The following is a 13,612-nucleotide window of genomic DNA, read 5'->3' on the forward strand; positions in this document are numbered from 1 at the left end:
GACCTCAGTAACCTCAGTGGTTACTACTGCATTCACACTTTTTGCACTTGTTTACTTTCTGTTATGGCTATTACTATAGCCAAAGTCTTTTAAAATCAAAATCAAACACGTCTTTCTCTGGTTAAGACAAGAATCAAGTGACAATCGCCCTACTGGGGTTTGTCTGTAGGACAGTTCTCTCTCAGTCCAACCTTTCTGTCAGCGCTCCACCATTGAAAACCCCACTTGTCTGACGGCGGCGATGGTGGCCACGGCGTCTCCATGGTGACGGAGCAGGAAGGCGATTAGGAGCAGGTCGTGTATAATGTGACTGGGGGAATGTGAGGATAGCATTGGACACAGACAAGGTCGTAAAGAGACCTTTGTGCACAGCTGAGACAAACACGACTTCAGATTCTGTGGTGATCGGGTTGTGAAGCAGACATTAAAATACGCCATATTTGTTGAAGACATAGAAAAAAGTGTTGAGAAATGCTTTAGTCAAAACAGTATAAGACACAAAACAAACGAGCCGTGGAACATTGCTTCTTACTGAAACGATTGACATACTTTTGACAGAACATTAACACAAGTAGATGATGTGTTAAAAATCTTGGTTGCCATTAATGATAAGTTTGGTAATAAATACATTTGGAGATGATTCTATTGCTATTGTTTAGATCGCAGAGGCTCATGAGATATTTGTGTTTTTTATTTACTAAATTTGACCAAATTTAAGCTAAAGAAAAGCTTTATTACAACATATGATTTTTTCCTTAAATAACCCAGATTTTACACATTTATTGGATCATTTTTATGGCAATCCTGCTCTTGGTTATTACAACGTCTTCTCTCAGCACATGTTTTGGAGGCTGTATATCATTTCTAAAAGGGATTATCTGATTACTGAATTAGTTAATTATTATTCCATTAATGGATTTGTTGCAATTCATTTCATTTCATTCTTATTGTAAAGTGACCGGAGCCAAGAGCCAAAGCCAGAAATAACACACTTTTATAAATGTGTTGGATGTTTCCTGTGTCGCTGCGGTTTGGAGGATGAAAATATAGCAAGTGAAATGGCATAAAACTTCTGCTTCTGTCAGTAAAACAATACTGCAATTCCACATGATCTCAGTTTCACATCTGACCTTTGCCCTTTGTGTGTGAAGATCGTACTGGAGGCTGTTTTTCCGCAGGCTTCAGTCGGCCTGTGCGCTCACTTAGTTTCAACCTCAAAAGAAAATGCTGAATCACTCTCGTCTCTTCTCTTCTCACTTCTCTGAGCTGGGCCCGGTCCAACTGCGGCTGTCAGCATCCTCCAACATCGGGACACGTCCTTCACAGAGAGCGAGCACTAGTTTCTTTCAGCCACTGCGCACCATAATGACACCGAAGAGCCATTTAGCAATTGATTTTAATTTCCCCGTTGGTTATTAAACGTTAGAGCACTGCGCTTTTCAGTTTGAAATATAATATGCACATATATCATGACTTGTTTACAATATTATGTGTGGTCTTTTGCAGTCGGACAGTAACACCAGTTTCCTGCGAGCGGCCAGAGCGGGGAACATCGACAAGGTTTTGGAATTCCTCAAAGGCGGAGTGGACATCGGCACGTGCAATCAGGTTTGGAACTCGACTTTTACCCACGATTCACAGCGTAATCCTGCAGTCTGCACACGGGATAAATGGAAGCATAAGTGGAAATAGTTGTCTATCAAAAAGCATGTTGTGTGCTGCAATGTTTTATACAACTACTGGTGTTGTTCAAACAAGGCAAACATGGGCTTGTTAGTAGTAACATTTTCTCTCTTTTTTAGATCATAGCTGTGTTTAATATTTGGGGTGCAACAATTAATCGACTAATCATGACTAGAGAACTATAAAAACATTCTGTAGTGGTATTTTGATAACTGTTAATCATTATCTGGACTGTACAATACTCTTTATCTGTAAATATTCTCTATCTAGATGCCTTAAGTCATCATATTCCAGCCTGTGTTTAGTTTATAATGTAGGCTATTTAAAAAGTCTCAATGTGCAATAGAAATAATCTATGATCTAAAATGATTGCTTGACTTTTGACCACTAAAAAAATCATGCAACAATTGTTTAAAATGATAATCACGATTGATCAGTGGGAGTGATATTTGCCTTGAAATATGAACATAAGAGAGACATAGCCAGCTTCTCATAACTGAAGAGAGGAGAAGAGAAGAGAAGAGAAGAGAGGAGAGGAGAAGAGAGGAGAAGAGAGGAGAGGAGAAGAGAGGAGAAGAGAGGAGAGGAGAGGAGAAGAGAGGAGAAGAGAGGAGAGGAGAAGAGAGGAGAAGAGAGGAGAGGAGAAGAGAGGAGAGGAGAAGAGAGGAGAAGAGAGGAGAAGAGAGGAGAGGAGAAGAGAGGAGAAGAGAGGAGAGGAGAAGAGAGGAGAAGAGAGGAGAGGAGAAGAGAGGAGAGGAGAGGAGAAGAGAAGAGAAGAGAGGAGAAGAGAAGAGAGGAGAAGAGAAGAGAGGAGAGGAGAAGAGAGGAGAAGAGAGGAGAAGAGAGGAGAGGAGAAGAGAGGAGAGGAGAGGAGAAGAGAGGAGAAGAGAGGTTAAGAGCGGAAAGGAGAAGAGAAGAGAAGAGAGGAAAAGAGAAGAGAGGAGAAGAGAGTCCTGTCAAGAGCAGTACTTTACACTTTTGACAGCGTTTAAATAACAGACACTGTTTTTAGGATGTTACGGCTTCAATGTTGTTGTGTTTTGCCTATTTATTTTCTAATCATTGCCAAATTGAAATAGCTTGTTTGGCAAAATTCTAAAGTGGTGGATTAAAAAGAATGAGACTAAGCTGCAATTGCCTCAATGCGATTCTGTTTACAGTATGTGATTTACAATTTACACAAGATTTAACTTGATTTAAAATGAACTGGGCTCGTTTAATTATCATGCAAGAGACGCAAAATAAATGCTTTAAAGCCAGAACTCAAAAACACCTTCACGCCTGCTGTATATATGTATTAGATGTATATTTAAAACAGTACTATAGGGGTGCCTCAGTGCTGAAAAGTTTGAGAAACACCTTGCCCAATGTATTGCACCAACATATACAACATATGCATGCTTTATTATTTTATTTAACAGTAACGTGCTGCTGTGTCTTTATTTAGCGCTATTATCTGTCTCCTCTAAGCTCATTAGCATTCCAGCCGCTGAGGTGAACGGCCAGTCTCAACAACACACAGCAGTCCACACAGTCCACTGGTCAATCTGCTCAGGATGACATCACCAGAGCAATGCTGTATGAAATGAATGCTGTTTTCAAGTGTGTTGGACATAGGATTATTACTCATCAAGTACAAGAGTTAGTACAACTTTGCTGGTCACAAAGTATTGTAGCATTTTGACACATGATAAATAATGACAATATTTTGAACGATCAATATTTTCTGTATTTACCATTATCAATATAAGAACAATTTCTCGTAGATTGAGCTGTGAGGTAATAATTAGAGTGGACTTATTTGCAACATCACCTTTAATGAGCTTTTAACCTTACTACATTAGTGTTTCTTCATTATTAGTTTACTCAAAGTTGTATTTTCATTGGCTCCTGCATGTTTGAGTTATCTTGTATTGTCCTGCTACTGTCCTACCCTCTATCCCCGCCCACATCTCTGTACTGTAAAAAACTTGAGATTCCATGTGATAAATGAAGGGTTCTGAAAAGCCACGTGGTCACTTTTCAAAGAGGCGGGGCTTATCAGTTCTGCAGTTTGGAACAGGAAGTCAATGGACCTGTTTCCAAGCCAATTTAAGATCAATATTGCGGTTACAATGAACAAAATGTATAACGATGGTGTTCTTATGCTATAGTTCAATATTAAGTACAGGAAAAGCGTAACACGTCTCCTTTAATATTTAAGCTGTACTAAACATATCTATGATTCTATGATCATTTTTACTACCGTACACTGAGTCTTATTTTGCAATTAACTCATCATTTGTTATTTGAGATTTAGTTAACGATCAGAGTTAAGTTTGAACTGAATTTGCTATATACATTCACAGTTACAATTGTCTCTTATACGGTAATATACGGTAGTTAGCTGAGTTGTTATGTGTGGGTAGAAAATGTATTTTAATGAACAGCAAATATAGCCAATTTTCTGTTACTGCTCACTGTCAAGAACACAAGAGATAACATTATGCAAATTAGACTGTATCCATTGAACTTTCCATCAAACATGTTAAAATTGGTTCAGAAATACCTTCAAACTGACAAGTAGAGATTTGGTTTGGTTCAGATATTTGACACATTCTTTATAGGACAAAGTATAAATCCATGTGTTTTACTGCAGAGACTCGGAGGAATAGGCTGTAGTAGTTCCATTACAGTGATAAAGTACATGTAACCTACTGACCTACTGCTGACAGCTGCTGGGGAACCTTCTGCCAGAGCTGCTTCTGTCACACCACAAGCATTGATGCTTGTGGTGTGACAGAATGAACCTCGCAGGAGCAGAAAAACTACCGCTTACAGCTAAAGCATCAGTCATGTTTGACACAGACTGTAGGTCACAGGGAGCAACAAATGAGCTGTGTCAATATTCAGATTCAGGATATGTCCACCATGCCAGGGATTTTAAAAGACACAGACCGGGTATAATGCTAATTTTACTATGTTCGCGTTTTGACTTTTATAATCCCTCAAATTCTGTTATGTTTTTAAATCCATAAATTGTCCCCAGACTTGTTTTGTTCCTCTCCTTGTGTAATTTCCTCTACTATCAGTAGATGAAGAGCTAACTCAATTCATGATGTGAGAAATGCCTGATTGATATGAAGTCATGTGTGCTTTTTGTAGACCAATATTTTTTTTGTAGTTGTAAAACATGTGATGTTAAAGTAATGTACTCAAGGGCATGTTTAAAGGCCAGTAACAGTACAAAAATGCATAATATTTGCCCTTTAAATGCATTTATCACATTTGTTGAGACATAAGCTAAAATAATTAAATTAAAGTGTAGGTTTAGGCTTTGTTCCCACTCGTGCTGCTTTGCTCCTTGTTTGAACCCAATTTAGTTCTATACTTGGTTTGGTCCTGCCCTATTCGAATAACTCATATTTTATTTATTATTTTATTTTATGAGTAAAAATACAGATTACACGAACACAGGCTATCCAAATAAAATGCAATAAAAAATGCAATGAAACAATAAATAAAATTAACAAATACATAAAAATACACATACACTACGGGATAAAATTGTGTGAAACAAGAGCACCAGCACTGTGGGTAGTCCTTAACTACTGCTCCAACATTTTAAAAGGCATGAAATAATAAGAAAAACAAATACCAGTAAACAGGACAAAATTCGACCTTTCCTGAACAGTTTTCCGAATTGGTATAGAGTTTCAAGCCCATTCATTAGTATGGAAATTGAGAAGTTAGTATGGGGACAACACGATATCCTCATGCTACGACTGTAACATATATTATATTTAACATTGATCGAGGTGAGTTTCTTTGCAGCTTCAAAATCCAAACTGGGTTCACATCTCCTTTAGAAACAACCACAATCATGATGCTACTTTAACTAAAACATACTTCTTTATACCTTAGATGTGTGACTAATGTGCGTGGAGGTGGGAAATGTATGAAAACATGTATAACATAGCTATTGTTGATTTGGAGATATGCAAATTAAACTATTGAATATATCGTCTATACTTGAAGCTCTTAAAAATGAGCTATAAAAGAACAGAAACATCTAGTGTAATCTAATCTGTAAAAGCAAGGGTATTGTGATATTTCTGCACTTTTGAGGTTCATTTTATGATCCAGTCACGTGTTGTGCTTGACTTGAACTTCAACTAAGACATGAACAGGCACATTTTAGCACATTTCTCGATACATTGCTAACATATTGTCGAATATCTGTATCATACATTTGTGTCTATATCGCCCAGGCCTGAATGTGCGTTCCACTGTTAGAGAGCTCGTAGTGTTAGCATTGCATTCTAATGGATAATGCTAATGTTAATGGTCTCTTGTCTGGCGGTGGGCTGACAGAATGAGGGAACATGTTATGGATAGGGCCAAGTACAATGATGAATGTCTCCCCAGAGGTTACTCGTGACGCCAGAGGAGACGTATATTAATGCTGCGTACCATAGAAAGAAAAGCGTGCATAAACTGAGCCTATAAGCAGAAGAGATGGACAAAGATTCTAGGTTTTGTATTCCGACGTTGTTCTGGGACGCTGTGGAGCTCTTCTAAAAGTAAACACTGTTGCCGTGGTGACCAGCAGCTCTAGCCTATGGGTGTAATATAGTGGTGAAGTGTAGTTTGTCTTTCCTAGCTTAAACAGTTTCCAGGATACATTTGGAGGATATTTTTGTCGTTATTGCTGTGAAATGGGGCACAATAAAGCTAGGTTGAATGCAGGAAATCAACTTATCGATAACTGTATTTGTGACGTTATAATTAAAACGATGTTGTCACTGAACAGACTGACCTCAAATCCAGTGGATCCAGGTAAAACGTCCATTCCGTATTCCATATTCTGTGATGCATATTTTATGGATGTGCCTCTCTTGATGGATAGCTGTGTAAGATTGAGGCGTAACTATTTTTAGAGCAGGATACTACTCCGTACTTGAACGAGTACCTTTCAGTTTCCAGTTTGGAGGTTGTACAAATACTGGCGAAGAGAGTCGATGGGAAAGACAATCCATCCTCAGACCTGAACCAAAACGAAGAAAGCAATCATGAGTATGTACAGTTTGTAGTTAAAGGACCATTAGGGGCAGGAACGATTATGCTAAATAGATTAAAAATAAATAAATAGCTAAAATAAATAAATAGCTAAATAGAGTGTTTAGTTTACCATTATTAGTAGTATTACCTTGTCTTACACTAGCTGTTTTTATTTTATTTTATTTTATCTCATTTTTATCTTTATTTCTTTTTTGTTAGAGTTTTGTTTATAAGAGTTCTTCTATTAAGAGTGTTTTTTTAAACTTCCTATAAGTTATCTGTCCTTTTCCTCTGTATTGCAACAATGAAATTTCCCCATGTGTGGACAATAAAGGATTATCTTATCTTATCTTAAATATGACTCAGTAGTTCAGAAGATTTAACTAACAACAGACACTCCTTATGGTAAATAAGGAGTGTCACTCCCGTTCTCCGCTCTCTCCACTGGCTCCCCATCAAGCAGCGCATAAACTTTAAAATACTCCTCCTCACCTTCAAAGCTCTTCACCACCTCGCCCCCCCCCTACCTGTCTGACCTCCTCATCCCCCACCGCCCCACCCGAGCTCTCCGATCCTCCTCCTCTCTCACCCTGACTGCACCAACATCCCGACTCAAAACTTTTGGCGACAGAGCATTCTCCCGAACAGCACCCCGACTCTGGAACTCCCTCCCCCAACCTGTCCGCCACTCTCCCTCACTCACAACATTCAAATCCCGCCTAAAAACATACCTCTTCACCCAAGCCTATGACCTCCCCTACCCCTAGCCTCCTCTACCCCATTGCCTACACTTCTACCCCCTGTTACATCCCCATCTTTTTCTCTCTACTTCTTCTGTCTTGTTCATTTTATCTGTATATTAATGTGTTCTGTACGTGTTGTCCCCCCTGTCTGTAAATACCCCCCCCTTTTTTATTATGTTCAGCGTCTTTGGGTCACTGAAAAGCGCTATATAAATAAAAGTTATTATTATTATTATTATTATTATTACTTGTTAGTGTTAGTGTCAGTGTGGTTAGCTCTTTCCTTCAGACAGACTGGGACTTGGATGAGTAGCAAAATGTATTGATTCCAGAGACAGAATAACATTTTTGCAACGCAGTCACTACGACAGAATGTTAATATTTACATTCATGTCAGTGGCAAGAACCGTGTTATGAATGAAATAGTCCATTATCCCAGTTTAGATATCCAACAAATCACAAAATCTGCACAAAATCTAAATCAAAAGTAAATGTTTGTGGAAGGAATACTTCTTCACATGGTGTTAGTGTAATATCTTCTCTGCCTCTGTGAATAAGATGTAAGAGCTGTGTGTTTAGTGTCTGAGATCCAAGCGCAGCCGGAGTTCTGGCTCTTCCGTCACTGGTGCAGCTGCGGCGTACGCTCAGGTGTACAGTTTACATCACACACACCCCAGGGGGACGGCCAGCTCTGGGGGGACAGGCCGGGGGGAGAGGGGGAGGCTTTTTCTAATTATGGAAACTGAAGAAAAAAAAAAGTGACTCAGCTGGGAGAAAATTCTAGAATGTTTTAAGGGGTTGTTTGAGGTCAGGAATGGTTTGAGTCTTGGTGCATTGGAATGAATGAGTTACAAACAAACATGACAATGCTATATTTCTTAAGTAGGTGTGGGTGATATGCAACTACCCAAAAATATGTATTATTATTATTATTATTATATTAGCTTAATTACATAGACAAGCACTGAATCAAGATATGGCAATCAAAGCCTTTTTTATTTTTTATTTTTGAATCAATATATGGCCCAGTCCCAACTTTAAGCTACATCTGATGACTTTACAATCTCAGAAAGCCCATTTCCTCTCTCAGTTAAACCAGAGTTTACAGAGTACTTTGTGACACTAAACATCTTGTAAAAGCACAACACTGTCTGTGATTTGATGACAGGCCGCAGAAAGAACAACTATTAGACACTATGTATAAGGTTTATATACCCGTGTCCAGCCTGTATCAGGAGAACATGGATCCAGATCTCTTTTGTCGCTTTGATACCTCCACATAAAAGCGATCGCTCGTGACACAGAGCACATTTTGCTGCTGCGCTCTTTGTAGTGACTGTGACCTTGTGTTTTTCAGAATGGTCTCAATGCACTGCACCTGGCGGCCAAAGAGGGCCACATTGATCTGGTCCAGGAGCTGCTGGAGAGAGGGGCCGGCGTGGACTCTGCCACTAAGGTACTGCATCTGATCAGATCCCAGGACAGGGCACGTCGTGTTAACATGGACACAATAACATTACAGGGCATAAAATATTTGCTTGTCACTCATTTTCTTTACTTTGTTTGCTATTCTATATAAGATAATGAAACCGATGCTAGGATTTATGTAACAATTCTGAAACTGTGAATATGCAAGACAGAGGAGTTTAATCCAATACAGTGGAACGTTTCAGGCAAAGCAGTTACAACTCAAACAAGCAATTTGCAAACGCTCCACCTGAAATGTTACGTCGTGCAACTTTAAAATAACTGTTCCTATGTGAGAAACACTGACAAACTAAGACACATTAACATTTGCTGTGTTGTTGTCAGTCCAGGCTTGTCAAAAGTATCGAGAATCAGATTCTAAATAATACTAAAACTAGTATCGAAACCAGACACTCATTTGAACAAGTGTCGATACTAAAAGAAACACTTTGACTGGACAAATTTGAGATTTCCTGAGCAGTTTTAGAATGATCTTGAGCTTTATCAGAACTATTATAAGACCCCATGGTAACATAAAGAAAGTGCTCTTATTTTATCTTAAAAATTATAACATATGGTATCGAGCCTTTGTATCAACATTTTAGTATCATAACAGTTTTTTTGTGTATTCATTAAAAAGTGTTAGATCAAATAGTTTTCTTAAGTCTTAAGGTACATTTTAATTAGTGCAGCGTGTTCTATTTTGCTGCTGCTGAAGTGGGTGTGATTTACAGTGTGGAAAAGGAGCTGAGGTCAAAGTAGAGCAATGAGAGAAAGTGATACAGGGAGTAATTCTGCGTAAGTCCTCTGGCTCCAGTCCAGAACCAGACTTTGACCCATGTTCCACTTGGATTAGCCTAAATGACACATGTACAGGTTAGGATTTTCATTGACTGATAATAATGATTTGGTTGCTGTGTGTTTGAATGCAGAAAGGAAACACAGCCCTCCACATAGCGTCTCTGGCTGGTCAGGGCGAAGTCGTGAAGATTCTGGTCAAACGAGGGGCGGACATCAACTCACAATCACAGGTGAAATGGAAATATATCGTATTTTGTAACGCCAGGTCAAAGTGCACATTATTCACAGGGAAATACTAGTTGTTGGAGAAACTGTAGCTCATCACGATCCATAAATACTGGACTGAGATTAATGAGACGCTGCTGACTGTCACATTCCATTTGACTTTGAAACAATGTGTAAGATAAGATAAGATAAGATATTCCTTTATTATCTTGTCTTGTGTCCGGCTGCCTGTGGAATGTACTTTAGACTGCACCAAAAACATACACAAAGTTGGAGTCTGTGTATAAATAAAGATTGAACGAAGTAGTTTAACACATATTTGTTTTTTGTGTGTTTTTTTAGAATGGGTTCACGCCGCTGTACATGGCCGCTCAGGAGAACCACCAGGATGTGGTGCGGTATCTGCTGGAAAATGGAGGCAACCAGAGCACAGCCACGGAGGTACAAAATAGTGATATTTACATAGAAAACAGTGAGATCTGTGTAGTCGTCCAGGTAGTTTCCATAGCTAAAGAAAATGTCATTCTGTCAATGGGCAAAGGTTTTAAGTGAAGATGTTTCGCCGCTCGTCCAAGTTCAGTTCAGCTGACGAGAGAGTCACTGCCTTTATCTGTCTGAAGGGAGAAGCTGAAACTAACTCCAGCTAGTTGTCTTGTAGAAAAAGATTCAGTCATCTGGACTCTGTTTTTTTAGGAAAAAACAAAACATTTCGACACGCATCCGAGGGTCTTTCTCAATCCGCAGTTTGAATCTTTTTCTACAATGGAACACTTCAGGACAAATGAGGGATATTTGTTTTTGTTTCACAGTTTGTAATACATTTAATATATATTATATATATATTAACACGAATTAGAGGAGGAAGAAATGCACATTCTCTCACTGTAAGAGCAATTTTTGTCACTAATTTTGTGAAGTTTGAAGCCTAAATTGTGTGCTGATAACACTATGAAGTTTTCCTCTGATTTCAGAAAAATAACTATTTTCTGAATACCACCAAATGAAAGAGGAGCTGTACTGGAATACTAGTATTCTGAATATCGGTACATATTTTTAGTACATGTATTCAGTTACTTCCCACACTGTTCACCAGCTCTCTGAAGCTACTTAGATGAGTGGTAATGCTATAGAAAACAGGATAACATAGATATTCCCAGCAACAAAAAAACAACAACAAAAAAACATAACTTTTGGGGGTCCTGTCCTTCTGGATTGTAATGTGAAGTGATCTGTTTATATTCCAATCTTTATAACCGTGTTTTAAGGGAGAAACATTGAGAATCATACGGTTTTACACATGAATTTATCTATAAGCTTGAATCTATCATGCCCGTCCCACCATGTCTTTTATTACTATTCGAGGTTGTCACCCACGCTATAACTTTGCATAGTTTTTAACCATAATGACAGTGAGACATGTTGTTCTCACTAGCTCAGTTCTGTACATTTACTGTACAGTGGAAATGCCCACGCAGTAACTTTGTGAATACTTGTTTTTCTTTCTCTAAAGTTTGTAAAGGTTATACATACTAAGACATTTACCACCCACCATGCTGTTTGTAAGGCTGATCTTTAGAAGTTTCCATGAATTATAATGACTCAGGGAATCATCATCTGAAACTGTGGTTTGTGTATTCAAACTGACCAAAAATTGCATCTTTAAAATAATCTTCTGGTTCAAAAAATCTTAAATGCTTTACTATACTTCTGTTGACATATATGGAAATTGGTTGTCATTTTCCCCCCTCCTCTTTATGGATGCTTCAAAATGTCTCCCTCTCACCTCTCGTCTGTCCCGTGCAGGACGGCTTCACCCCACTGGCCATCGCCTTGCAGCAGGGCCATAACCAGGTGGTGTCCATTTTACTGGAGCACGACACAAAGGGGAAAGTGCGCCTGCCCGCCCTGCACATCGCCGCGCGCAAAGACGACACCAAATCCGCCGCGCTGCTGCTCCAGAACGACCACAACGCTGACGTCCAGTCCAAGGTATGATGGGAAGTGTTTAGGGTCAGTCTTGTGCTCAGACTTGTGTACCATGTTGTGTTCATGAACTAACAATCCGCTAAAGTTTATGAAGTGTGGAAATGTATCTCAGAAAAAAAGTCCATGGGTAAAGATGACCAAGTTTCACTGTTTACAGCAATGGAATCCCTGTCTGAGATGGTTATCGGGACGGCACATAATCAAAGCACATATATTATGCAAATTACCTTTTGGGGGTTTTTTAAACATTGTTCCTACCTGAAAAACACGGCTGGAGTTGTATTTAGCTTCATTCACTCTTGTTTAATTAATCCTGTTTGTACGTCCTCTCCCTCTGAGCCTCAAAAAACACTCTATTCCAAATGTCCAAGATTTGTGATGTCATAGGTAGAGCCCTGACATTTTCGGTGCTGTTTTTAATCATGTAAATCATCGCCAGACTCCCACAAAGTTAGGTTTGTTAATCTCCCTTATGTAATTCCCTCTGCTGCCAGTAGATGGAGCTTTAACTCAATTCCTGATGTGGGAAACGCCTGAAACTGAAAGTACGCCTGAAAGTAATGTGTGCTTTTAGTAGACACATTTTAAATTATATAAAACAAAGATGCCCAAGCAGAGTTACTCAAAAACATGTTAAAAAAGAGTACAAATAATAATAATAAAATGTATTGTAATAAAAAGTACAATACAAATAATGCATAATATGTGTCCTTTAATGTTCTGTGGTGTTTGGCCGTAATCACTAATGTTCTGAGCCTTTAGTGTGATTCAGTGTATCTTCTGATAAAAGTATCCAGACAGAGGATCCTGGTCTCACCTTGATGATGTCATGTGTCCACTCTGTCCCCGTTGTCTCCCTGTGTCTCCATGTGCTCCCGTCCTGTCTGTGCGACTAACCCTGTCTGTTCTCTCCCTCCTCCCGCTGCACCGCTGTCTAAGTGTCCACTGCATGGAGTGTGCCACTGTCTGCAGGTTGTATGGCGGTCCGGCGTAGGCTGCATGCAACTAGCCCGGCCAGTCAGAGCTACTTTCTCTTTGGAACGCAAAGAAATTCTGTCTAGTTCTGCTTTGAAAAGCAAAAAGACGCAGAGTGACCCAATCAGAGAAATATTATTTTTCTACAACTTTGTCTTGTCAGTGGAAAACAGTGTAGTAACAAAGATCTGTCTGATTCAACTGCTATTTTGAATCCATCCATCCATTTTCTACCGCTTGTTCCCTTTCGGGGTCGTGCTATTTTAAATGTTTTTTTTATAAATTGACAATGCTGCTGCACCCAGCGCAGAGGTGGGTAGTACTCACACTAAGACTTTTAAATAAAATCTTAGTTTCCAGACACCATACTTACTACTAATGGAGGAGAATATTTTTCAGTTAAAGTTAAAGTTTTTCCATCACTCAGACGGATGTGATTTACTTATGAAATAGTTTTTCCTGAACCATTTCTTTGTACTTCTACTTGAGTATTATCATGTTGAAGTAGCTTTACTCTTACTTGAGTACAATTATTGGTTTCTCTGCCCACCTCTGGTCCAGAAAGATTGCGCCTGAGGAATTCCAAAGTCTAAGCAGTACCAGACCGTCTTTCTCTGTGTGGAATACAAAAGTCATTCTGGCTGGCCAGGCTAGCATGCTGCCGGGGCTGTTAAAACCAGGGGAGGGAGTAA

At 39.1% G+C, this 13,612-nt stretch overlaps 1 protein-coding gene across 7 annotated transcripts in view; it reads left to right on the plus strand.

Annotated features, from left to right (window-relative positions):
- The window catches only part of ank2b (ankyrin 2b, neuronal), a 136,814-nt gene that overhangs the window by 77,479 nt on the left and 45,723 nt on the right, over positions 1-13,612 (plus strand). For all 7 annotated transcript variants that reach the window (XM_072458532.1, XM_072458536.1, XM_072458537.1 and 4 more), the window contains exons 2-6: positions 1,507-1,608; positions 8,824-8,922; positions 9,866-9,964; positions 10,302-10,400; positions 11,763-11,948. In XM_072458532.1, the coding sequence (XP_072314633.1) occupies positions 1,507-1,608; positions 8,824-8,922; positions 9,866-9,964; positions 10,302-10,400; positions 11,763-11,948 (585 nt within the window). The remainder of the gene's footprint in view (positions 1-1,506; positions 1,609-8,823; positions 8,923-9,865; positions 9,965-10,301; positions 10,401-11,762; positions 11,949-13,612) is intronic.

Source organism: Eucyclogobius newberryi, unplaced genomic scaffold (assembly GCF_026437365.1).
Source record: "Eucyclogobius newberryi isolate DKJ021-1_F unplaced genomic scaffold, fEucNew1.0.hap1 SCAF_22, whole genome shotgun sequence".
In the NCBI taxonomy this organism is placed as follows: domain Eukaryota; kingdom Metazoa; phylum Chordata; class Actinopteri; order Gobiiformes; family Gobiidae; genus Eucyclogobius; species Eucyclogobius newberryi.